Source organism: Sus scrofa, chromosome 5 (assembly GCF_000003025.6).
Source record: "Sus scrofa isolate TJ Tabasco breed Duroc chromosome 5, Sscrofa11.1, whole genome shotgun sequence".
Classification (NCBI taxonomy): domain Eukaryota; kingdom Metazoa; phylum Chordata; class Mammalia; order Artiodactyla; family Suidae; genus Sus; species Sus scrofa.
Genome location: NC_010447.5, coordinates 71,818,590 through 71,843,512, shown reverse-complemented (window position 1 = coordinate 71,843,512; position 24,923 = coordinate 71,818,590). Strand labels below are relative to the sequence as shown.

Here is a 24,923-nt window from a genome sequence, read left to right as displayed (position 1 = left end):
TTTGGCTTTCACAGATGTGAGTTTCCTAGTATCTTCAATCCAAACCTCTGACTGACAGCACCAGGCATTCACTACAGAGATAGAATAGCTTCCAGTCAGACCTCAAGTTCTGATGTAGCCTCTTCAACCAAAACTTTCTACCTCCCACTGTCCTCACTTCCACACTGTTAATGAACAGATACTCATTTGTTTCCCAGTCCAGTCCCTCAAAACCTCCCCAGTGTCCTTCTTCGGCTTCTTTCCCAGTACGGGCCACGGGCAGAAGCCTCATTTTCCCATCCTGTGTCCTCTTCCTCACGCCCAGCTGCTCAACCGGAAGGTCATCTCCTTTATCATTTCAACAGGACACGCGTATCCTTGCCTCCCGTGGCACTTTTTCCTGCCGTTATTTCCATCTCACCAACTCCCTGGGTGGTAAAAGTGTATCAGCTTTGGAGACAATTAAATCTGGCTTTAAATTCTGTCTCACCACTTAAGAGAATTCCAGGAATCTGAGGGCCACGAAAAATGAATGAAACAACATTCACTGAGAAGTGGTATTGACTCGGACGGCATGACTCCAGAAATACAAACAAACGCCAAGTGGTGCAAAGTGAAACTGGTGGGATGGCTCTCAGTGTCTGTCTCGGCTTCTTCGCCTCTAAAATGACCCTAATAACATAGGGTTGTCACCAGAGCAAAACAAGATAACTCATCATCCACGCCAATAAACACTGGCCTAGTTCAGGCCTTGGGCTGAATGCTCTCCTCAGAACTGAAAACCTTCTAAGTGAGATTATCCCGAAATTGCTCTTCCGGTCCCTCCAGATGCCACTTTTCCTTCATTTCTAACCTCATCCATAGAAAAGACTACACCCACCACCTCCACATTCTTCCCACCTCCTAATTTCATATAATCAGACTTCTGTCCTAACCTCTTTGAATTAAAACCATTCAAAGAAAAAAAGTCCTTTAACAACTGAATTGCTGCTCTTTCCTCCCTTGATTTCCATGACACAGTATCCCCCTAATTATTCTCCAACTTTAAAACCATTCATTTACCCATCTCCTTTACAATCACTTCTTTCAACTGCAGGCTTAGTCTAAAAAACTTTTCTTTAAAACTCTTCTACTCCTGGGTGGAATGTCATACACTAACAGGGCTTCAAGACCGTCACATAGCAACAGCCACAAGGATGATGCCCATCTAAGCGGTAAGTGCTGTGTGCCAGACATTCTTTTAAGCACTTCACGTATATCACCTCATTTAATCCTCACACCAATGCTGTGATGAGGGTACGATTACTATCCCTATGTTACTGATGAAAAAAATCAAGACAGAAAACTTAGAGCAAATAAGTCAAAGAACAAGCTTAAACTCTCAAGCTCTAAGTCCATGCTTCTCTTTGCTTGACACCAGTATCTGAAACTCAGATGTTCAAAGCTAAAAGTTTATCATCTTCTCAAAAAAAAAAAAGAAAGAAAAAGAAAAGAGAAAAATCAGACGGTCATTCTGAACTTTCTATTTGATTATTAATACAATCATTCCTGCCTCCTAGGCAGAGGCAGCATCAGGGGTGCACACACGTGCCCTAACACCAGTCTCTGTGCTCAGAAGGGCCCCGCACCTGGTTAAAAGCTCAGCAGCCACTTCCCTGAAATTCTCAATGATTTTTAAATGAGGGGTCCTGCATCTTCATCTTGTACTGGACCCCACAAGTTAATAGCTAGTCATGTTCCCAACTCAATGCACCATAGGCTTAATTTTTTATGCTAAAAAACTAAGACAAATTGATGTCCATAAAGTATCTGTTCTTAATACCATCACCTCTAACAAGCTTCTACTCAACTACTGGCTCTGCTGCCTTGAGCTCACCTAATCTTAATTTCAGGTGCAGTACATTTGACAAGTGACTAGAAACAGGAAATCTGTGATTTGTCTGTGCAAAAAGAAATGCAGAATATCACATTACTCCATGTGACAGAGTTCAAACAAACCGTTTGGTGATTTTAAACAGTGGCATTTGATTTTTGACAGTTTAATAAATTTGAAAATACACATATACACATATACATATATTATATATGTATATCTGCAAGCCTACAATGGACTTTCTTTTTCTAATGTTCTATCTTGAAAATGGTGATTTATTGAATTGCTATTGAAATGAGGATTATAATTAACTAGCAAGTGCTGTCCACATAAACATTTTTTTTTTAGGGTTGCATTTGCAGTATATGGAAGTTATCATGTTAGGGTCGAATTGGAGCTGCAGCTGCCAGCCTCAGCCAGAGCCATGTATGCAACCTACATCACAGCTCACGGCAACACTGGATCCTGAACCCACTGAGTGAGGCCAGGGACTGAAACGGCCTCCTCATGGATACTAGTGAGGGTCTTAACCCACTGAGCCACAATGGGAACTCCACATGAAACTTTTGAAAGTGCAAGTGGAAGGAAACATTAATTAGAAACATCCTACCACCTATGCTCCAAAATTTTCCACGTGTTTTCAAAGAACACAGAAATAATTAAAATGGTCTCTCTAATGAGTGAGCTAGCCAGCTCAAGGGGAAAATGCCCACACTGGTCTCTTTCCTAACTGCTAGCTAAGTCAACTGCAATTCAGAAAAACTTCACAGAAAAAAATAAATCAAATGTACAGCTAGGAAGAAGACATCATAGTCCAGAACTAACACTGAGATATATCCTAATAAAGTGGATTTCAAGAAAAAGAATCCTTTGGGCACCCAGAAAAAATTATCAAATCATATAAAAAATGAGAAAATAATCAAGTTGGTCTCAAACTTCTCCACTAAAACATTCAGGCCTAGAAAACAGTGAAATGCCTACAAAGTTTTCAAAGAAAGAAAATAAAACCCCAGGACTCTGCAACCAAACTGTTTGTTCAAGAGTCTAAATATAGAAACAACAACAAAATGTTCAGAAAAGGAGCTTTTTTTTTTTAAAGAAACAGGTAACTAAAAGATGCATGAAAAAACTACAACAAAGGACTAGCAGCGAACACTGAATCCACATGACTGAAGGAACAAGACGAAAACAAACTTATTAAGTATGGCTATGCAGCTGAATGTCAATGTTTTAAACCCTGTCAATGTAGAATTATTTTAACAAAACTTGATGAGAAAATGGGTAGAAATAGTGGAAGGTAGTATGAATACTCTCATTTTTCTCATCTTTTAAAGCCAGAGGTCAAAGATACCTTTAAATCTAATAGTAATAAAACTAACTAACATTTATTGACTGCATACTATGTGCCAGGCATTGTACCAAGTACATGGCATGAATTATAAGATTTTTCATAATAACCCTAAGTGAAAAGCCATTTATTATCTCCATTTTATAGATAATGAGACCAACACTTTCGGGAGCCACACCTACAGCACGTGCAAGTTGCTGAGCCGGGGACAGAACCCGAGCAGCAGTTGCAGCCTGTGCCACAGCTGGAGTGCTAACACCAGATCCTGAACCCGCTGCGACACAAGGGAACTTCTGAAACCAAAACTTTAAATAACTTTGCAGAATACCTTAGTCTGTAGGTGGTAAAGCCAGATTCAAACCCAGATATCCTATTCCAGGGCTCACAAACTTATTAGAATACGTTGTACGGTTAAAGCTATAAAAGTAAATACTGTAAAATCTGCTTTAATTGAGGGACAGAGAAGAGGGATAAACAAAAAAGTGAAAATATACTAATTTCATCAAAAAGTGTGCATAGGAGTTCCAGTTGTGGCGCAGCAGAAACGAATCTGATTAGGAACCATGAGGTTGTGGGTTTGATCCCTGGCCTCGCTCAATGGGTTAAGGATCCACTACTGCCATGACCTGTAGTGTAGGTCACAGATGCAGCTCGGATCTGATGTTGCTGTGGTTGTGGTGTAGGCTGGCAGCTGTAGTTCCAACTGGACCCCTAGCCTGGGAACCTTCATATGCTGTGGGTGTGGCCCTAAAAAGAAAAAAAAAAAAAAAATGTGTGCATAATGTGCTAACATATATGAAGGGGAAAAAATGAGTACCAGTGTGATACACTCGTGTCCATGAAATATTGGAGATAATTCCATGGCAACACATTCCTAACATGTTGTTTTTCATTCCTACATAGAACTGCATAACTTGTAAATATTTTAAGTTGTTTAATTAGGAACTACTTATAACTATTTTATTATCAGGACTAAATTAAGTTGTAGTAAACAACCTCAAAATTTCACAGGTTAAAAAAAGAATAGGTTCAATTCTTTTTGATGTGTCATAGTTTTTATTTTTAAATTTTATTTTATTTTTATTAAAGTATAGTTGATTTACAGAGTTGTGTCAATTTCTGCTGTGACCTATTCACATACACACACACACACACACACACGCATGCACGCACGCGCGCATTGCTTTTTTCATACTATCTTCCATCATGTTCTATCCCAAGAGATTGGATATGGCTCCCTGTGCTACACAATAGGACCTCATTGCTTAGGCATTCTAATGTAATAGTTTGCATCTACCTACTCCAAACTCCCTGTCCATCCCACTTTCTCCCCCTCCTTCATGCTTCATCTGTGTTACAGGTCAGGAGGGGGAGCTCTGCTCAGCACAGTCACTCCAGGAGCTCTGCTCATGAAACAACCGCCATCTCAAACATTACAAGTCACAGTGCCTGAAAGTGTTGTGAAAGATGCTTCACCAGCAATTAAGTGTTTGGTCGAGAAATGACAAACATAATCTCTACTTATAACTCCTTGGCCAAAGCCAGTCACATGATCCAATCTAACTATGAAGGGGCCAATAAATACTATCCCAGAAATCACCGGAAGGTAGAGGATTAAAAATACTTGGCAAATAACACTAATGATTACTATGTAAGCCTTTAGTTCTGTGCCATGTTTTTCTTACTACAAATAATGCCACAATAAACATTCCTGTGTAAAAAGCTTTGTGTATGTGTACGGGTATATCTATATTATAAACTGCTAGAGTGGAACTGCTGGTCAGAAAACATACACATTTTAATTTAGACAGCTATTGCTAAATTTCCAAAGAGGTTCTTCTTTTTCTTTTTTTTTTTTTTTTTTTTTTTTTTTTTTGCTTTTTTTAGGGCTGCACCTGCAGCAGGAGGAAGTTCCCAGGCTAGGGGTTGAATTGGAGCTACAGCTGCCGGCCTACACCACAGGCACAGCAACACCAGATTCAAGCCGCGTCTGCAACCTACACTACAGCTCAAAGCAATGCTGGATCCTTCACCCACTGAGCAAGGCCAGGGATCAAACCTGCATGGTTCCTAGTCGGATTCGTTTTCCCTGCACCATAACGAGAACTCCAGTTTTTCTTTTTTTAATTTACATTTCCTTAATAATGATCTACTTGAGAACCTTTTCATACGTTTACTTGCCAAATTCATTTTGAGCTTTACATCTCACCCACATGAGATTTAATCTTTAAATCTTGAAAAGAGTAAATACGTAGCTTCTTTTGCTTTCTCCAAATGGCCAGAGAACTAATGGTTCCCACACAAGTTACTGAACAATTGATTTCCCCCCTCAAGTAGCTGAGAAAATGCCATATACAAACTGAACGTTTGCATGTGTGTGTCTATGTCCTGAAGCACCACTAAGTAAAATCAATCTATCTCCTCCAGTGTCCTGTCACACCATATTATTTTATTTTATTTTATTTTGTCTTTTGGTGTCACATCATCTTGATTACTAAAGTTTTATAATACATTTGATAATCTATTAGAGTTAGGCCATATTAATGACCCTCTTTTTCAAAATTCTCCTGGCTACTCATGTATATTAATTATTCAGTAACTTTCTTAAAATCTTATACTAGCTTAACCAGTTCCAGAAAAAAAAATATTGTTGTTTTTATTAAGGGTTCATAAATACAGATCAATTTTCGTTTTTTAAAAATCAGTCATTTTATCAAAACAGAGGGTATACATTTTCCTACATTCAACTCTTCCTTTGTATTCTCAGTGGTATTTCACAGGGGTTTTTTTAAGGGTAGTTCTGCACATTTTTATTTACTCCTATGTAATTTTGTTGTTGTTATTTTTGCTGCTTTTGCAAATGAGCCCTTTCACACTATACATTATTTAGTGCAATTGGTCTGGGCAAATAGGTCTCTCTGGAACAGGTGACTGAACATTTTCATGTATAGTAAAAACTAAAAGGATCAAGCATTAAATGGAATGTCAATATTTCAGACAGATTTAATTTCAGCCTGAATGTTTATATATATATATGTATCCAAATATTGATCCACTATAATAAATACTTTTCATAGTCTTTGCATTGTAAATCTCAATGGAATCTTGATTACTAAAGTTTTATAATACATTTGATAATCTATTAGAGTTAGGCCATATTAATGACCCTCAAATTCAATATTAATTGAATCTCAAATCCTCCTTATTATTTGGAAGTCTGCTCTCCAAGAATAGACTTATTTTTAATGGTAATTCATTTTATTGCGTCAGCAGGATTTGCACCTAAAAATCTCTGCTGCTTTGTAACGTTTATTAGAGTGAGACATGCAATCACTGAATTTTAGAAATAAACAAAAAACTTACATTCAACTTTGAGAGCAACTTTTTCTCAACCATGATGAAGGGTTATGGGAATTACCACAGGGGAGATGTTTTTAATTGACACAGTGTCACTTCTGTTTCCCCATGACCTTACCTCCTTGCCCCCAAGTGACGGTTACTGTTTAGTGAGATTCGGTGTGTCATTACTCAGGTGTGACAAAGGGGAAAAAAAAAAGGGAAAGGGTAGGGAGGGTCTCAACCACTTCTCCTGGGATTATATGGTCATAGCAAGTAAGACCTGGATGTGGTTTTCTTGGCATCACGGCACTAAGGCAGTAAGCACAACACGTCTCCCCTGACTTTCAATCTATCACACAATAATTTCAGGAACGATGGGATAAACAGAATCAGAGTTACCTACAGGGCTTTTCTGGTACCTTTTGCTTCTCACCGACACATGCCATGAATAAAACTAATTACTCTCCCCTCTAAGTTCCTAAAGTACTGTTTACAAAGCTAGTGCAGCCCTATGTGCTAACACAGAACAACCTAGTGCATGCTTATGTTTTATGCATGGCTGGTTTTCCCCCAGCCAGATTATGAGATCCATTACAGAGGGTACAAAGCATATTCATTTTTGTCTTCCCAGTGCCTAACACAGCTCCTTCCACATACTTATTTTCACCAAATATTTCTGGAATCAAATTCAACCCACTACTATACTTAAGAATCATATTAAGGTCTGAGTACAAATGACTTAAATAGATCATAGACAATTACATTCATTATAAAGTTCACCTCAACTTGAATTTTTGAAGGAGATCTATCTGCAGGCTATTCTCATTAATTCATGTCAAAGTATACTAAGCCACAAGGAATCTTCTCCATTAATTACTCTGACTACTCACTTCCTTTCTTGAAAACATTAACCCGAATCATTCTTTACATCTTTACTCTTATTTCTTTTTTGCCACATCCAAGGCATGTGGAAGTTCCCAGGTGAGCGACTGAATCTGCCCCACAGCTGTGACAAGAGCGGCTGCAGTGACAATGCCAGATACTTAACCTGCTGGACAAGGGAACTCCTACATCTACTCATATCTTTTATAAAGAACCAATTCATCTTATGCTTTTTTGTTTTGTTTTTTGTTTTTTTTGTATTTTCTAGGGCCGCACCCACAGCATATGGAGGTTTCCAGGCTGGGGGTCTGATCAGATCTGTAGCTGCCAGCCTACACCTCAGCCACAGCAACTCGGAATCCGAGCTGTGTCTGCAACCTACACCACAGCTCATGGCAACGCCGGATCCTTAACCCACTGAGCGATGCCAGGGATGGAACCTGGAACCTCGTGGTTCCTAGTCAGATTCGTTAACCACTGAGCCACGACAGGAACTCCAATTCATCTTATGTTAAACTTCCAAATCACCTTAATTCCATCAATATATTTTGCACTGCGCAATACAAACATAATTCTCTTCTTCTCTTTTTCAGATTTAGTATGATTAGTAATTTAATTATAATATCTTATTGCAAACATATGTAGATACATCATTGCCTAAAACTGGGAAGAAACAAGGCACACTGAGCCATGTCAGAGGTTACTTCTGAGGAGTGCAATGAAAACAAGCACAAGAAATTTAAGAAGACTTCAATGCTGTGCCCTGTGTCTTCATGGACCTTGCAGCCTGGGACCAGAAAAGAAAGACAAGCAGCCAGGCAGACAGAAAGAGAACACAGCAGCCTTCATTCCTGACATCGCTTGTGAGGCTAAGCTGCACATCTGGAGTTCTCCTTCTGATTTGACAGACTTGAGTGATTTGTGTTACGAGCAATCAAAAAAGCCTATCAAAGTCTAGCTGACAGACTTCTCTTAGTTGGAATGGCACATCTCCTCACCCCCTGTATTCTTACTATCATCTTATGGCTCTAAACATATTACTTCCTACAAGCTAAAAAAAGCCCCTCTACTTCCCCAAATTTCATATTCTAATTAACAGTATAAAGGCAGAAAACCTTTATTGCACATACCCTGTTCAAAGCCGCCAGGACCAATTTGTGAATATCATTCCTGAAACACTGTTTTTTCACCATATTTAGTTTATGTTGATATTCAGTATCTTCCCTGGATTCTTCTGTGATGTCTAAATGCAAAAACAAATAAATTAATAAATGCTTTTCTCATAAAGATTTAGGCTGAATAGACTGCCACTTATTAGGAATGATTATAACTAACCCAACAATACATATACATGTTGCACCTTTTTCTAACCCATGGTTCCTTATTAAAGAAATAGCTCTTTTCTTTAAGAAGTTTCTAAAAACTTGGAGTTCCCTGGTGGCTCAGCAGATTAAGGATCCCGCATTGCCACTGCTATGGCTCTGGTACAATCCCTGGCCAAGAAACTTCCTCAGGCTGTGGGCATGGCCAAAAAAAATCCTAAAAATAGTTCAACAGTTACTGTTGTGGAGGAATTTTCTGGAACATTCTCTTTTTTGTATGAATAGGCTGTACTCATACAAGAAGCTAGAACATTTTCAAGCAACAATGGACAACTTAGAAAAGCTCAAAATTATTTGGACTACAAACAAAGGTCAGATATGAAATGTAGACATAAAAGAGCAGCTGGAATAACAGTGAAAACAAAAAGTTTCATCATTGTAATGGTAAAGAGCATGTATTTTTATTAAAAGTCCTCTAAGTCTAAGGCTGAATAAAAGTATTAAGTTACTTAAAGAAAACATATTCCTTATTAAGCTACAATGTAGCTGAACTATTCCAAAACTGTTGGAAAAACAGGAAATAAAAAAATATTGGTTATATAATAGAACATATAACATATAAAATTTTCACAAATAATGTTTCTAAAATCTATGATTATAGAAATAATTATTTACACAAACTATAAATTGGCTGCATATAACTTTTCATTTACATGACAAAAATCTGAATTCTAATTATAGGCAAAGGATCATGACATATGCTAAGAATTTCACTATGAATAAAATAGGCATGATTTTCACCTTCCTGGAACTTTCAGGACTCATTTTAAAATTTATTCAAACAGGTCCTGACATTTACTATAACTATGACCTTGGACAAGTCATTCAAACTCTCAGTGTCTCATTTGCAGTGACCAAGATCACATTAACTTCTAAAGCTGCCCATTATATCACAAGCATAATAGGGATTTCTGAAGGAGAAGAAAAATAAAATATTGAAAATATATTTGAAGAAATTATGGCTGAAAACTTTCCAAATCTAAACGAAACAGATATCAAGATACAGGAAGCACAGAAGGCCCCAAACATGTTGAACCCAAACAGGCCCACACCAAGACATGTTATAATAAAAATGGCAACAGTCAAAGATAGGGAAAGGATTCTAAAGGCAGCAAGAGAAAAGAAAAAAGCTAATTATAAGGGAACCCCCATAAGGTTAACCCCCGATTTCTCCACAGAAAGGCTACAGACCAGAAGGGAGTGGTAAGATATACTAAAAGTTCTAAAAGGAAAAAAAATTGGAACTTAAAATACTCTACCCACCAAGACTGTAAGTTAAAAGAGAAGGAGAAGTAAAGAATTTTTCAGACAAGCAAAAACTAAAAGAAAACAGCAATACTAAACCTATCCTAAAAGAAATATTGAAAGGTCTCCTCTAAAAAGAAAAGAAGTAAGAAGATATAAGATGGAGGAAATCACAATTGGGCAGTAAATCACTACATAAGCCAGAATACAGATCAAAATGGGAAAAAGAAAAAAAAAAACCTATTTGTGAAAGCAATGACGAACACAAGGAACAGCAAAAGGATAAATATCAAGATATAAAAAAGGACATCAAAATCACAAAATACAGGGAAGGAAAGTAACAAAGTTGCAAATGATGCAACTGACAAGGGCTTAATCTCTAAAATACACAAACAACTCATACAACTCAATGACAAAAAAATCCAAACAACCCATCTGAAAAATGCGCAGAAGACCTAAATAGACATTTCTCCAAAGAAGATACACAGGTGGCCAGGAGGCACATGAAAGGATTCTCAACACTATTATATTAGAGAAATGCAAATCAAAATTACAATGAGGTAACAACTGATACTGGTCAGAATGCCCATCATTAATAAGTCTACAAACAACCAATGCTGGAGAAGGTGTGGAGAAAAGAGAATCCTCCTACACTGCTGGTGAGAATGTAATTTGGTACAACCACCATGGAAAACAGTATGGAGGTTCCTCAGAAAACTAAATATAGAACTACCATATGATCCAGCAATCCCATTTCTGGGCACATATCTGGAGAAAACTATAATTCAAAAAGAAACATGAAGGAGTTCTCCTCTGGTGCAGCAGGTTAAGGATCCAGAATTGCCACTGCAGTTGTTCTGGTCACTTCTGCGATGCGGGTTCAAAACCTGGCCTGGGAATGTCCACATGCTGTAGGAGTGGCCAAAAAAAAAAAAAAAGATACATGCACCACTATGTTAAAGCAGCACTTTTCATAATAGCCAAGACATGGAAACAAATGTCCATCAACAGATGAATGGATACAGAAGATGTGGTACTTACATACAATGGAATACTACTCAGCCATGAAAAAGTATGAAATAATGCCATTTGCAGCAACATGGATACAACTAGAGACTATCCTTGCTAAGTGAAGTAAGCCAGAAAGAGAAAGACAAATATCATATGATATCACTCATATGTGGAATCTAAAATATGGCACAAATGAATCTATCTAGCCAACAGAAACAAACTCACAGACTGAGAACAGGCTTGTGGTTGCCAGAGGGGTAGGGGAAAAGGAGTCTGGGGTTAGCAGATGCAAACTATTACATTTATAATGAATAAAAAAAAACTAGGTCCTACTGTGTAACAAAGGGAACCATATCCAATCTTGTGGAATAGACCATTATGGAAAATAATATTAAAAAAGAATGTGTGTGTGTGTGTGTGTGTGTGTGTGTGTGTGTAACTAAGCCATTTTGCTGTACAGCAGAAACTGGCAGAACATTGTAAATCAACTACACTTTAATTTAAAAAAAATCTCAAATCCCACCCTCAAAAGAATAAGGTTGACACCTTAAGGATAATCAAAAGGGTTTTGTTTTATTATGTTTTTTACAATCTACAAAGTTCAAAAAGCTTGTAATATTTTCAAGCAAAAGTATCTATTAAATTATATCTCAAACACTGCATGACAACTATGAACAAGATGTCATGATTCAATTTAAAATATATGTATTGAAGCTATTTTTGTCCAACTTATTAGGGGATTAAAAAAAAGAGAGAGAGATGACCAAAGAAAGCCCTCTCCTTGAAAAAATGTATACTCTTATACAGAGTATACTCCTATACTCAGAAACATAAAGTACCAATAAGACCACAGATAATGGTAAATTCAAAGAGATTTCATTTTAAAGGACCAAAAAATGGGTTTTTAAAAAAAATTGCCAATTTTACAGAGCAAAAAAATAGTAAGTCCCTCACATTCCGCAGTCAGAAAGTCATGTCAAATGCACCCCCTCACCATCTCCCACATCCATCCTCTCTTTTGTCTCCTTTGCTGGGCCCCCACCATGTCTTACCTGCCTATGGTGGCCACCAGCCTAATCTCCCCGCAGGAGGCTCTCCCCCCTCCCCCCGCCACCGCCAATCCTCCACACTATGGTGCTATTGCTATTAGTTGCAAATTAAGTTATGATGCTACAATTTTTTATAATGATTTTTTTTTCCATTATCGGTGGTTTACAGTGTTTTATCAATTTTCTACTGTACAGGAAAGTGACCCAGTCATACCAATATATATACATTCTTTTTCTCACATTATCCTCCATCAGGCTCCATCACAAGTGACTAGATATAGTTCCCAGTGCTATACGACAGGTAGACTACAATTTTTAAATACCTTTAATAACTCTGAATTGACTTCTATTTAAAAAAGCACAAATTGCTCAGCTTTGTGTTCAAGGCCCTTCCCTCCCAGGCCTCTGCCTGTCCTTCCACATTCACCCCCAGGCATGCTCTCCTCCGGAGCCATGCTCCACTCACCCCAGATCAGGCGCCCTTCCTCTTTCCGCTCAAAATGTCCTTCCTGGCCTTTTTACCAGGTCAGCTTTACTTGCCCTTCAACTTCAAGTATCGCAATCACTGACCTTTGAATAAATTACTTGTGTATCCATTAATATTCCCATGGCCTTTTATACCTGTATCTGCAATAGCGCCTCTCAATTGTCTGGTAATTAATTATTTATCTATCTGTCTACCTCTCAGCTCCTATAAATAGTACAGTCATGTCTTTTTTTCATTTATCTTTCATACCTTTGTTCAATGTTTGGAACATAAGGGGCACTTAATAAATATATGCTGAATGAATGAAAGAGCAGGTGTTTTAAAAGGGCTTTGGAGGACAGGTAAGGACAGAACGAATGTAAGCTGGAAGTAAGCGGGGAGGGAGATGTTACTGAGGTTAAAAATTAAAAGCCACATGGTTATATTTGAGAAAGATTCATTCAACCGCAGAGCAAAAAAAGGATCAGAAAGAGGAAAGAGAGGAAGTCCGAAAATTAGTTAGCTACAGTTCAGACAGGAAAGAAAAAAACAAATTAAAAAAAGTTAGACTCGGTAAAGGCAACAGAAACAGAAAAGAATTAACAGAAATGACACTGTTCTTGGAGGTAAAGCTCCAAACTATGCTGCAGTTATTTCTTTTGTAAATGAATTGATTTTTTTCAATTAAATTTTAATGTGACTTTATCTGACTCATCCGTATCATTTTCCCATTTTTATTTTTGGGTTAGTGGAAAGATTTGCATTTGGTTGACAGAAATCAGACCTTTAGTTTTTTACCCAGAAAGTTGATATTTCAAGGAAAGTCAAAAAAATCCATTTAAAATGACATTTCTTCCTACCATCAATTATGTAACTTACCTGGAACTATAAAATGTAAAATAGCTCGAAGTGCCTCCAGCTGCACTGATAATGATGTCTCATGACTCTTCATAACTGTTATTATTTTGGGGGCCACTGCTGCCATTGTATCCAGGGAAGTGTTACTGGAGATAGAGTATGGAAATGCTTATTAAAAGTACAACCTCATTCCAACACAAACACCATGTACAAGAAAATAGAACTATTCTATTTTATCAGAAAAGGCCATATGAATTCAGTAATATGAGCATACATAATGTAAATTATTAAGTAAACTTTGATTTTAAGAAGTTATATTCACAGTAAACTGAGAATTCTCTTTTTTAAAGTTTCCCAGAACTAGAGTTCCCGTTGTGGCTCAGTGGTTAACGAGTCTGACTAGGAACCATCAGGTTGCGGGTTTGATCCCTGGCCAAGCTCAGTGGGTTCAGGATCCGGCATTGTTGTGAGCTGTGATGTAGGTTGCAGACGCAGCTCATATCCTATGGTGCTGTGGCTGTGGTGTAAGCTGGTGGCTACAGCTCCGGTTACACTCCCAGCCTGGGAACCTCCATATGCTGCGGGAGCAGCCCTAGAAAAGAACAAAAATAAATAAATAAATAAATAAATAAATAAATAAATAAATATAAAGTTTCCCAGAACTAACAACTTCCTTCTGATCTATATATCGGTCACTGGCAACAATCCTAGAAAGTAGGGGTCATTATTTGTATTTTCTAGATAAAGAATTTAGGCTGACAGAAGTTAAATGTCAAGGTCCTGTCACTAGAACATAACAGAGCCAGGGATGGGATGCAAACTCTGACCTCCGAGTCCAGCACCATTTACTGTAAACCTGCCTCTTCCTGATTACACCACTGGACATCTTATACTGTATTCTTAATTAATTTTGTTTGCACTAAAGTCTTGGTTTCTCTAAGGTAGTTTGGCTATTCTTTCTTCTACATATCAATACCTGCCACTTGACTAGAGTTCAGTAGTTCCTACAAACATTAATAGAGGCAGGCCTTTCCTTTACACAGTGCAGTACTGGCTAAAATGTATCTCTCCTTTGGTCACCCTAGCTGGATTCACCAAGACACTATGATCTTACACTTCCCTGCCACTGAGTTATCACCCTGTACTGTAATGATCAGTTTACAAATTAGTCTCCCCAACTAGACAATGAGACTTTTAGGGGCAGACACATTGCCATGATTACCTTTGAATCTCCAGGACTGGAGATTTACACATATTACATGAAAGGAAACGGGAAGAAACATGAATTGCCGAGAATCTATCAATTCTTAAACTGTAGGTTATTCTACCGCATTTCTGCCTCATTTATAAAGGGTCACACACTGCCAGGACCATAAAAATCAAAGTTTAAGATAAGCTTTTCATTTCAATGCCAAGAGAAACATTTAAATAAGAGAGATAGGGAGTTCCCATCATGGCGCAGTGGTTAACGAATCCGACCAGGAACCATGAGGTTGAGGTTTCGATCCCTGGCCTTGCTCGGTGGGTTGAGGATCCGGCGTTGCCGTGAGCTGTGGTGTAGGTCGCAGACATGGCTCGGATCCCGCGTTGCTGTGGCTGTGGCATAGGCCGGCGGCTACAGCTCTGATTCGACCCCTAGCCTGGGAACCTCCATATGCCGCGGGAGCAGCCCAAGAAAAAGCAGAAAGACAAAATAAATAAATAAATAAATAAGAGAGATATGATTCAAAGATATGATATATATACACATAAATAGGTTGGACTGATGTTAAAAATAACGTAAGCCCCTTCCTTATAAGTCTATAGATGTGTTACACACAGGTTATCATGCTACATCCATTTCATTTACTCAAATTTAACAACCGATTATAATAATAGGTATGCTTTGCTGGGTACTTACAATCCACCAGTCGTTATCCCAAGCCCTTTGTAAAAATTAATCTATCTAACCCTTACATCAGAAACTTACAACGTATGATGTTGCTATTATCATCCCTTTTCACAAACGAGGAATGTGAACTTTACAGATCAAGTTATTGACTCAGATTAGTGGAAAAGCCACAACACAAGATCAATTTTTACTGCAACATCTGTGCCATTTATTTATTTATTTTTTACACACGACAGTTTCCTAATGTAGCCTCTTTTTGGCTTGAAATTTACTCGGACTATGCCAAAGCTACCTCTCATTTTTTGGCCTAATAAAGTACAAAAAGACACTGAGCACATTCTACAGCCAAAATCATCTGTATGCATTTCAGTTTTAGTCTTTTAAACAAATTTTTAAATAGGTTCTCCCCCATCTCCCCTCCCCATCCCAACCACTACTTGCCATCCCACCCCAAACTTACATCACCTACCCCCAGATAAATGATCTCATCTCTTTGTGCCCCCAACCAGACATGTAATCTTTTTTCCTTTTTTTTTTTTTGCTTTTTAGGGCTGCATATGGAGCATATGGAAGTTTCCAGACTAGGTGTTGAATCGGAACTGGAGCTGCCCACATATGCCACAGCCACAGCAACGCCAGATCCGACCTCTTCTGTGACCTAAACCACAGTTCACGGCAAGGCCAGATCCTTAACCCACTGAGCAAGGTCAAGGATCGAACCCACACCCTCATGGGTACCAGTCAGATTCATTATCACTGAGCCACGACGGGGACTCCCAGACATGTAATCTTAACGGCTCTGGGCTTGGACTAAATGTGACTAAAAGCTTCCCCAGCTGAGTAAGAAGAGCAGGAAGAGAAGACAAAGCTAATTCAAATGAAGTAATGTTAACAAATACTAGTTGTGAAAAAGCAACAATTAGAACCCATATCCTGTGTTTATCTTTTATACCTTTCACATTACACAATAATTTGAAAAACTGTTTAAGGTTACGTGCTGTTTAACTGCCATCTTTCAAAACACAGTCAACATCAAGCACAAGCACAAAAGCAAACCTTCAACACATTCCTCTCATCTCTACTACCCATTTCAATATGAAGGTAAGAAGATAAGTCGGTGTATCAATGACATGAAATTATATTGCAAAAATGTTTCAATTTCCAAACACCTTATGTTTTTCTTTTTACTCTTAGAATTATGCTCAAAATACTGAAACTCTACCTGGTCCAATATTATATATTCTACACAAATTCATGAATATACCTTACCTTCCCTCAAAGAGATGGTTTAGCATTTTACAGCCACTTTCAGCCACTTCAGGAGAATGTATATGCTTCTGCATTAACTCCAATACATTTAGATATATTCCTTTTGACAACAGGATTTTTCTGAAATTAACTACAAGATTTTTAAAATGTTACTTGTATAAATGAAAGCACAAAGCACATTCTCATAATCTTACAATAAGACACCTACTATTAAGATAACCTAAATTCATAGGAAAGTATACACAACTACATATTAAATTTATATTTCACTGACAGCTTAAAGATTGTTAAACTCTTTATTCACCAGGAGTTCCCACCATGGTATAGTGGGTTAAAAATCTGACTGTAGGGACTTCTCATCGTGGCTCAGTGGTAATGAACCCAACTGGGATCCATAAGGCTGTGAGTTCAATCCTTGGCCTCAATTAGTGGGTTACGGATCCGGCATGGCTGTGAGCTGTGATGTAGGTTGCAGACTCAGCTTGGATCCCGTGTTGCTGTGGCTGTGGTGTAGGCCAGCAGCTGTAGCTCTGATTTGACCCCTAGCCTGGGAACTTCCATATGCCACAGGTGCAGCTCTAAAAAAGCAAAAAAAAAAAAAAAAAAGAGAGAGAGAGAGAGAGAGAGAATCAGACTGTGGAGGCTTGGGTCACTGAGGAGGTGCAGGTTCCATCCCCGCCCCAGCACAGTAGGTTAAGGATCTGGCTTTGCCACAGCTACAGCATAGACGACAGTTGTGGCTTGTATTCAATCTCTGGCCCAGGAACTTCTGTATGCCGTGAGGGCAGCCATTAAAAATGAGTTAAATAAATAAATAAAATATAGGCCATTTCTACTTTCTTCACATTTATTAACCATTTGTTGAGGTTTTAAAGTTTCATTCACAGAGCAAACTGGTGGAATGAAATCACCATCTAAGTGAAAGGAGTATTTCTGCAAAAATAGGTTTTAACATAATGCCCTCCAAAATAAGAATGAAAGTTAAGTTTCATTCTAATATTTAAAACAACTTCATAAAATAACTATTTATATAGAGCTAAGACTCACAATGAGCTGGGAAGACGTTAAAAATGCATGGAGATATTGGCCATGACCATCCTCCCGGTTCTTGTGGGAATGGAGGAGGAGGGGTGGGGCCGGGGGCCGGAACCAGGCTGGGATGCCTTCAGCCTTAGGCCACCTTCTCCACTGACCAGAGTGGACTGAACAAACATTATCATTTCTATGTGTGCCAGCATGAGCAAAGAGAGGAAAAGTGCCAGTAGAGACCATAAGTAATTACATACTTTCACGGAGTAATGCCAAAGCTTAAGAAACACATAGACTGCTTTACAACTGATTTCACATCATAACTGGAAAAGTAACAGAATAATTTTCCTCTTCATAATAAACTTTCTTCACTAAATGCAAATCCAATGTCTTAAAGTTATCATATAAATATCAATTATCTTGAAGTGGTTATTTAAATATAAATTCTAACATTATATACTATAGTTCAACACTTTGAAGCTGGCAGGAAATGACAAAGTTTTAACTTAAGTACTGTTCTGAAGAAATAAGTTACCAATCTCGAATTGGAAAAAAAAAGATCAGATAAAAACTCATAAATAAGTGGAAATGGTACATGCAATCTAAATCCCTGACAAAATCTGAAAACTCACATCTTTTAAAGACATCTTGATAATTAGAAAGATACATGTACTCCAGTGTTCATTGCAGCACTATATACAATAGCCAAGATGTGGAAACAACCTAAAGGTCCATTGACAGAGGAGTAGATCAAGAAGATGTGGTACATATACACAATGGAATATTACTCAGCCATTAAAAGGAAAGAAATAGCAGCATTTGCAGCAACATGGATGGACCTAGAAATTACCATGCTAAGTAAAGCTAGTCAGACAGTGAGACACCAACATCATATGCTATCACTAACATGTGGAATCTAAGAAAAGGACACAATGAATTTCTTTGCAGAGCAGATACTGACTCACAGACTTCAAAAAACTTGTTTTCCAAAGAAGACAGGTTGGAAGGTGGGGAATGGGCTGGTGATTGGAATGGAAATGCTATAAAACTGGATCGTGATGATCATTGTACAGCTATAAATGTAATAAAATTCATTGAGTAATTAAAACAAACAAACAAAAAACCCAAAGTTTTAACAATGCCTCCTAAAATGGCTAAATTCTAACCAAGGAAATAATTTATATGACAGAAGCTACTCTGGACCAGTAGTTCTCACACTTCAGAGTACAAGAGAATCCTCTGAATGACTTTTTAAAATAGATTGCTGGGTCCCAACTACAAGCTTTCTGATTTATTAGGTCTTCATGGCACCCTAGAACTTACACTTTTAACAAGTTCCCAAATGCTGTTGCTGGTCCAGAGACAACAGTTTTAACAACCACTGTCCTGGACATTAACCCAATTGGAGGCTTGAAAGTTAAGAACAGAAATTCCATCATATAGTTGACGTTGGAGAAGAACTCACATTATGGAGTCACTTTAGAGTGATCCCAGGCCTCACTTAGTGGGTTAAGGATCCAGCACTGCCACAAGCTGCAGTGTAGGTTGCAGATGCGGCTCAGATCCCACGTTGCTGTGGCTGTGGTGTAGGGCGGCAGCTGCAGCTCAGATTCAACCCCTAGCCTCGGAACTTCCACATGCCACAGGTACAGCTCTAAAAAAGAAATTTTTCAAAAAAAAAGATAATTTCAGCAATCAAAAAAAGCAGCATGACTGAGGACCCCAACCTATCCCGGATAAAGGTTTGGGTCACTCCAGAGCGAAGAGCAACTTAAGTTCTGGCTAAGAGCAAGGGGAATATGGAATGAAGAGATGAAAACAATAGCTACTAACTATACTATTATTAACATACACATGCAACTATCACCCGGTGACCAATTATAGAAATAAGTACTGTAGCTGCATTGGCTAGGTCGTTCCATGACTATTTGTCTATTGCATATGCCTATTTGTATAACGTGATCCTTCTCTTAAAAGAAAAAGTAATTTAAATCTCACAAAATCATGGTTGTTCTGTTGACATATCAAAGATTTCCAGGGAGCTAAGAACTACAGCAGCAACACAATGCTGTTGGTACAGGGTAAGGTTTGTCTCCTCTCTAAGGTACCTCACATAAGAGCAGCAAAGCCCAGTGATCACTTTCAGGAGCAAGACCCCATCCAGCCTCTACACAGGGCAGGATGGGAGACTCAGGAAGAGCAGCTTCCCTTTCCGACACTCCCGCTCTGACTCATTATCCCCCGAGGGCAACTCTGTCTGTCCCTCTGGGCTCTTGCCAGCCCAAGCCTTTTATAATGGCTGCTTCAGTGCCATCAGAGAGGTGAACTGAAAAAGGAGGAAAACAAAGAAGTGATTTTCCTCTTGATTTGACTAAAATAATAGCAGAACGAAACAAGCCTGAGAAGGTTTCATCATTCTTTTCACTCTACCCAGGTTCTCTCCTAAACGCTAGTGCTTAATATGGTCTTTTCTCCAAGCTTTCAGTATTCTTCTCTATTTTTCTCCCTCCAAAAATATCCTTCAAGAGCTGCCAAGTCCCAATGCTTTTATGATGAGTTTTCTCCCAAGATTTTCTGGCAGTTATTTCCTGTTTATGGGGGCAGGAATCAGAGCAGCCTGAGCCTCAGTTTTAAACCTCAAGAGTTCTTCCAAAGGTATAATGGCCATTTTTCTCTCCTTAATAATGCAAAGCTATAAGATTTACATGTAAAGAACTACTTTTTTAAAAAAAATTTTTTTAAATGGACAACTTTAGCAGATTTTATAGTGGTGACTATTTCTCCACCCATTGCCTTCCTAAGAAAGTAAAAAGAATGGTGTATAAAGGAAAATGAGAGAAAAAGTGATAATTTGACGATTATTAGATGTACTGAAAAAATACCACTGGACACAAGCTAAAAGTTCATCAATAAGAAAATGGACCACAAAATAGGATACAGCATACCTTGCAAAACTACAAAACCATTAACAATAATGTATCAGATCTACAGATTTACATATTGTCGTTACAATACATTGCTTTTATAATTTAAAAAATACCACAAAACGTGTTTCTATTTAGTAAAAAATATGGTGTACCTCTTACCGTTTTGTTCTAACAGAGTTGACAAAGCATTTGCAGATGCCTGGAAGACTTCTTTCGATGAAGAGTGCATCAGCATGGACAGCATCACTTCCCTGTGGGCTGGGAACCTTTCAAAAATTCAACCACAATATTAATAGTAATATCTAGAATAATTCGCTCAGATAGTCATTTACAGTTATCTGATCTCTCTCACAACAAATAAAGGTATATAAACAATGCCACCTCTACTCACAAGGGAGAATTATAGTTCAACAACTTAATATTTAAAAGTTAGATTCAAATCCATTAACTACTAATAAATTACTATTTCTGTGTCTTCAAAGTACATAGTAGAGGGAGAAAAAAAAATGTCTGAGCAGACAAATAAGAGGTACTAAGAGTAAAAAGATTACGTGGGTAAAAGAAGATAACGTAAAAAAGAAAGGAAAAATTAAAAATCATAAAGGAGCAGCATGGAGTTCCCATCATGGCACAGTGGAAGCAAATCCGACTAGGAACCATGAGGTTGCAGGTTCGATCCCTGGCCTCACTCAGTGGGTTAAGGATCCGGCATTGCCGTGAGCTGTGGTGTAGGTTGCAGGCGTGGCTCAGATCTGGCATTGCTATAGCTGTGATGCAGGCCGGCAGCTATAGCTCTGATTAGACCCCTAGCCTGGGAAAATCCATATGCCGTGAGTGCGACTCTGAAAGGACAAAAGACACACACACACACCAAAAAAAAAAAAAAAGAGCAGCATGACTTTTTTTCAATGTAGAGCATTAAATATGTTTTAATGATATATTTATTGTAATGATCTGAAGGATTTTGAGGAATTAGTATACTACGAACGAATATTTATTGTAATGTGAACCAACTTTACCCTAATTTCTTTAAAAGCTTGCTCACTATGGATTGGAATGCTAGTTTAACCTATGTTTTTCACAAATCAGTTTCCTTCCAAAAATGTGTCATTAATTGCCTTCTGCTTGACAGTAGATCCCTATGCAAATAAGCTATCAGGATTTGAGATGCAAAATATTACTATTTAAGTTTCCAAGGGAAGTCATTCAGACTTTAAAATCCAGAGGCTATACAGAGCAAACAGGTACAAATATAAGCAGCTGCTCATGGACATGAACCAAATCTGACATACACAAGACTCCTGGTTACAGTGTGTATCTTGGGGAGAGAGAGCTGGTCTTGCCAGTTGTTTAAATGGGACGCCCAGAGAAAGCATCTCAAGAGCTATCAGCTCAAAAAAATAACCCTCTCAAGAGAAGACAGGTCAACACTGCTGCATCAAGTGGGGAAATCACTACAGGAGGCTTCTAACCACATCTAATTCCTGATATCGGGGGGAAACCACAATACAAAAGGTTACAGATGACTCTGTGATTTGTCACTTGAGATACACTGATATGGCATTTTTAAACAATCGAGCCAGAAAATGGAAAGGTTTCTTTCTTGATGATTCATAATTTACTGAATGACCCTTGATTCTAAATCCCTCAGTAATAACTCTCATACACTCCACCTTTTACTAACTATTGAAGGCAACGGGATCAAAATATTATATATCCACAATTACTTTGTGGTAACAGTTAAAACATAAATGCCTGTTATATCAAAATATTTCAAGCAATAACGTTGCAATTATGGTATTTCAGGTGGATGGCTTAAACATATAACTGAAATTTTCTATCACATAAAATGAAAACTACTGACTGGCCATCTTCATCTCCAATCTTCTCATGTAAACTGTTCTGGTACATAAGGAGATTGTTTAGGGCCCAGCATGCAGCCTCCTGAATTAGGGGAAGAAGAAAACGAAAACTGTCAAAAAATAAGTTATTGAACAAACAATTTGAACGACTATGCAATTTACAAAAGAATCCAACCTGCACGTGCTTGTTCTTCCTATGCCACGTTAATGCTTTGTAACAGGCTTCCAGCCAAAACAATTTATCTTCTTCCTCATCATCATTTTCTTGATTCTCATTCTTTTCCTCTAAGTCTTGATTTAAGAAAATGGTCTCAGCTTGAAAAAAAAAAAAAATGTAATTACATGGCTTACTTACAGTTTGAATGACCAACTCTAAGTCCATGTTTTGAAACATTATTAACAGAGTGAGGTATTCTTTAGTAGTGGCCTTGGTTAATTTAAAGACCTTTTTAATATCTTCATCATACCGTTATTCCATCTAGATAAATTGTCAAATGAAAAAGAGGATACCAAACAAAACTAATAGACTATAGGAAGATAAATTAAGAAACAATGGCCCAATAATAAAGCTAAATCAAGGATGTTATTTCCTGATAGCTGAACGAGGGAAAATGTACTTATCACAACTGATAGTTCCCTTGAAAGTATCCTCTATTGATAAATGAGGTAGCATTAGGATAGAAAAGGCATTTAAGGCTTCCTTCTCTACAAATGACACTCTTGTTATAATACTATCTTGTTTATATGTAAACATTCATCAGTTTCACCTTTAAGAATTCCCTTTTTAGTAAAATTACTTACTGAGGAGAGCTAAAGAGCTGAGTGCTGCGATTTGCAGGACTGCATTCTCGGAATACTGCTGTACAGCTCTCACCACAAATGCATGCACCTCGTTTAATACCAGGATATTAAAAAAATTACCTAAAAGTTAAGTGAGATATTAGTGGAATTCTCATCCATGGAACTTAAATTACCTTTAATTATATTATATTAATTTAAAGCCACAAATTTTGGTAATGATGACTATTCTGAATGACATTGAAACACATATTTACTTTAATTAAAATAGTTTAATAAGACTGCATCAAGTTTTGAAAATTTATGTCATGCACTCATTCAATTACCTTATTTAGATAATGTAACCGACCGGGCAAAAAAAAAAAAGAAAAAAATTACATGTCTGGGTTTTATTAACTTTGTGTTCTTGGACTCCATCTCATGTCATCATCATATAAAAACAATAAGGGGTCTGTTATACATGGCACTACAATATTCCGGGTACAAGAGCTTAATTTTCCTGCCTCCTAAAAGATGGGGGGAAACCTCTCTTGTCATTAAATGCTTTTACTGACATGCTGCTTTCACTTAGAGAATACTGCTCTGAAAAGCCACTGGCAACTCATCAGTATTTGATCTTCTATTATAATCTTAGAAGAAAAATAAGAGAATGTTTTTAAAAACAATTATGGGTATGATGTTTTATCATATATTAAAAAATTAACATCATTTATATTCCTTTTATCCTGATAATATGGAAAATTAGAATTACATAGGCAGCTTTTCTAGTAGTAAGCCACTTTGTACTCCTGTGACAAATTCAACTTGGTCATTTATTAGATTTTTTTTATACATTTCTAAAAAAAAAAAAAGCCTTCTTTATTTTCAGATCTGCCAGGTAATTTTTAACTGCCTATTACTCATTTTCTCCCCCTGCCCCCTCTTTATTTGTTCTCTTATTCTAATTTTTATTTCTTTAATCACTAATGTATAGCCGTCTTGTGTTCTATATCTGATAATTCCAATATATGAAGCTCTTGAGCATTTAAACCTTGTGCTCCTGTGCTCACTACCTGTCTGTCATGGTGTCTTGTTTTCCTGTTTGCTTGTGAGTTTCTCTTTGGTTGAGTTTAATCTCCGAGACTCCTGAGGACCTAAACACCTCCTCCAGAGATGTTTACTAGGAGTCAGCACACAGGACTGATCTGGGAGCATTTAGAATCTTGTTAAGGTCGAAGCTTAAAGTGGGAGACTGGTTAAGTTACCCTACTTTGGAGAGAATATAAGGTTAGTCTGTTGATGATAGTGACCCATACTTTCCCACATAGCTCCTCTGGCTTGTATCCATTTGCTTTCAGCTCACAGTTCTTATTTCAACTCCTTGTTGAGGCTCCCTCTACCTACTCAGCACATATCTTGGAGATTTTCTTGGTGTTTTTCTAAGCAGAACAATGCACTAAAAAGTAAACTGTTGGTGAATAATAAAGTAGGACCCACATTTTCTATATGTCATGCTTATTCTTTTGTATGTATCAACTATTTATATAAAAATAATATTTTAAGAGTTCCCGTCGTGGCACAGTGGTTAACGAATCTGACTAGGAACCATGAGGTTGTGGGTTCGGTCCCTGCCCTGGCTCAGTGGGTTAACGATCTGGCGTTGCCGTGAGCTGTGGTGTAGGTTGCAGACACGGCTCGGATCCTGCGTTGCTGTGGCTCTGGCGTAGGCCAGGGGC

General features: G+C 37.8%; 1 protein-coding gene across 1 annotated transcript in view; it reads right to left on the bottom strand.

Annotated features, from left to right (window-relative positions):
* Window positions 1-24,923, bottom strand: part of LRRK2 (leucine rich repeat kinase 2) — a 145,492-nt gene that overhangs the window by 102,316 nt on the left and 18,253 nt on the right. Inside the window, 7 exon segments of the mRNA NM_001113437.2 lie at window positions 8,552-8,664; window positions 13,454-13,578; window positions 16,593-16,722; window positions 20,708-20,814; window positions 22,413-22,492; window positions 22,586-22,725; window positions 23,212-23,331. Of these exon segments, the coding sequence (NP_001106908.2) occupies window positions 8,552-8,664; window positions 13,454-13,578; window positions 16,593-16,722; window positions 20,708-20,814; window positions 22,413-22,492; window positions 22,586-22,725; window positions 23,212-23,331 (815 nt within the window).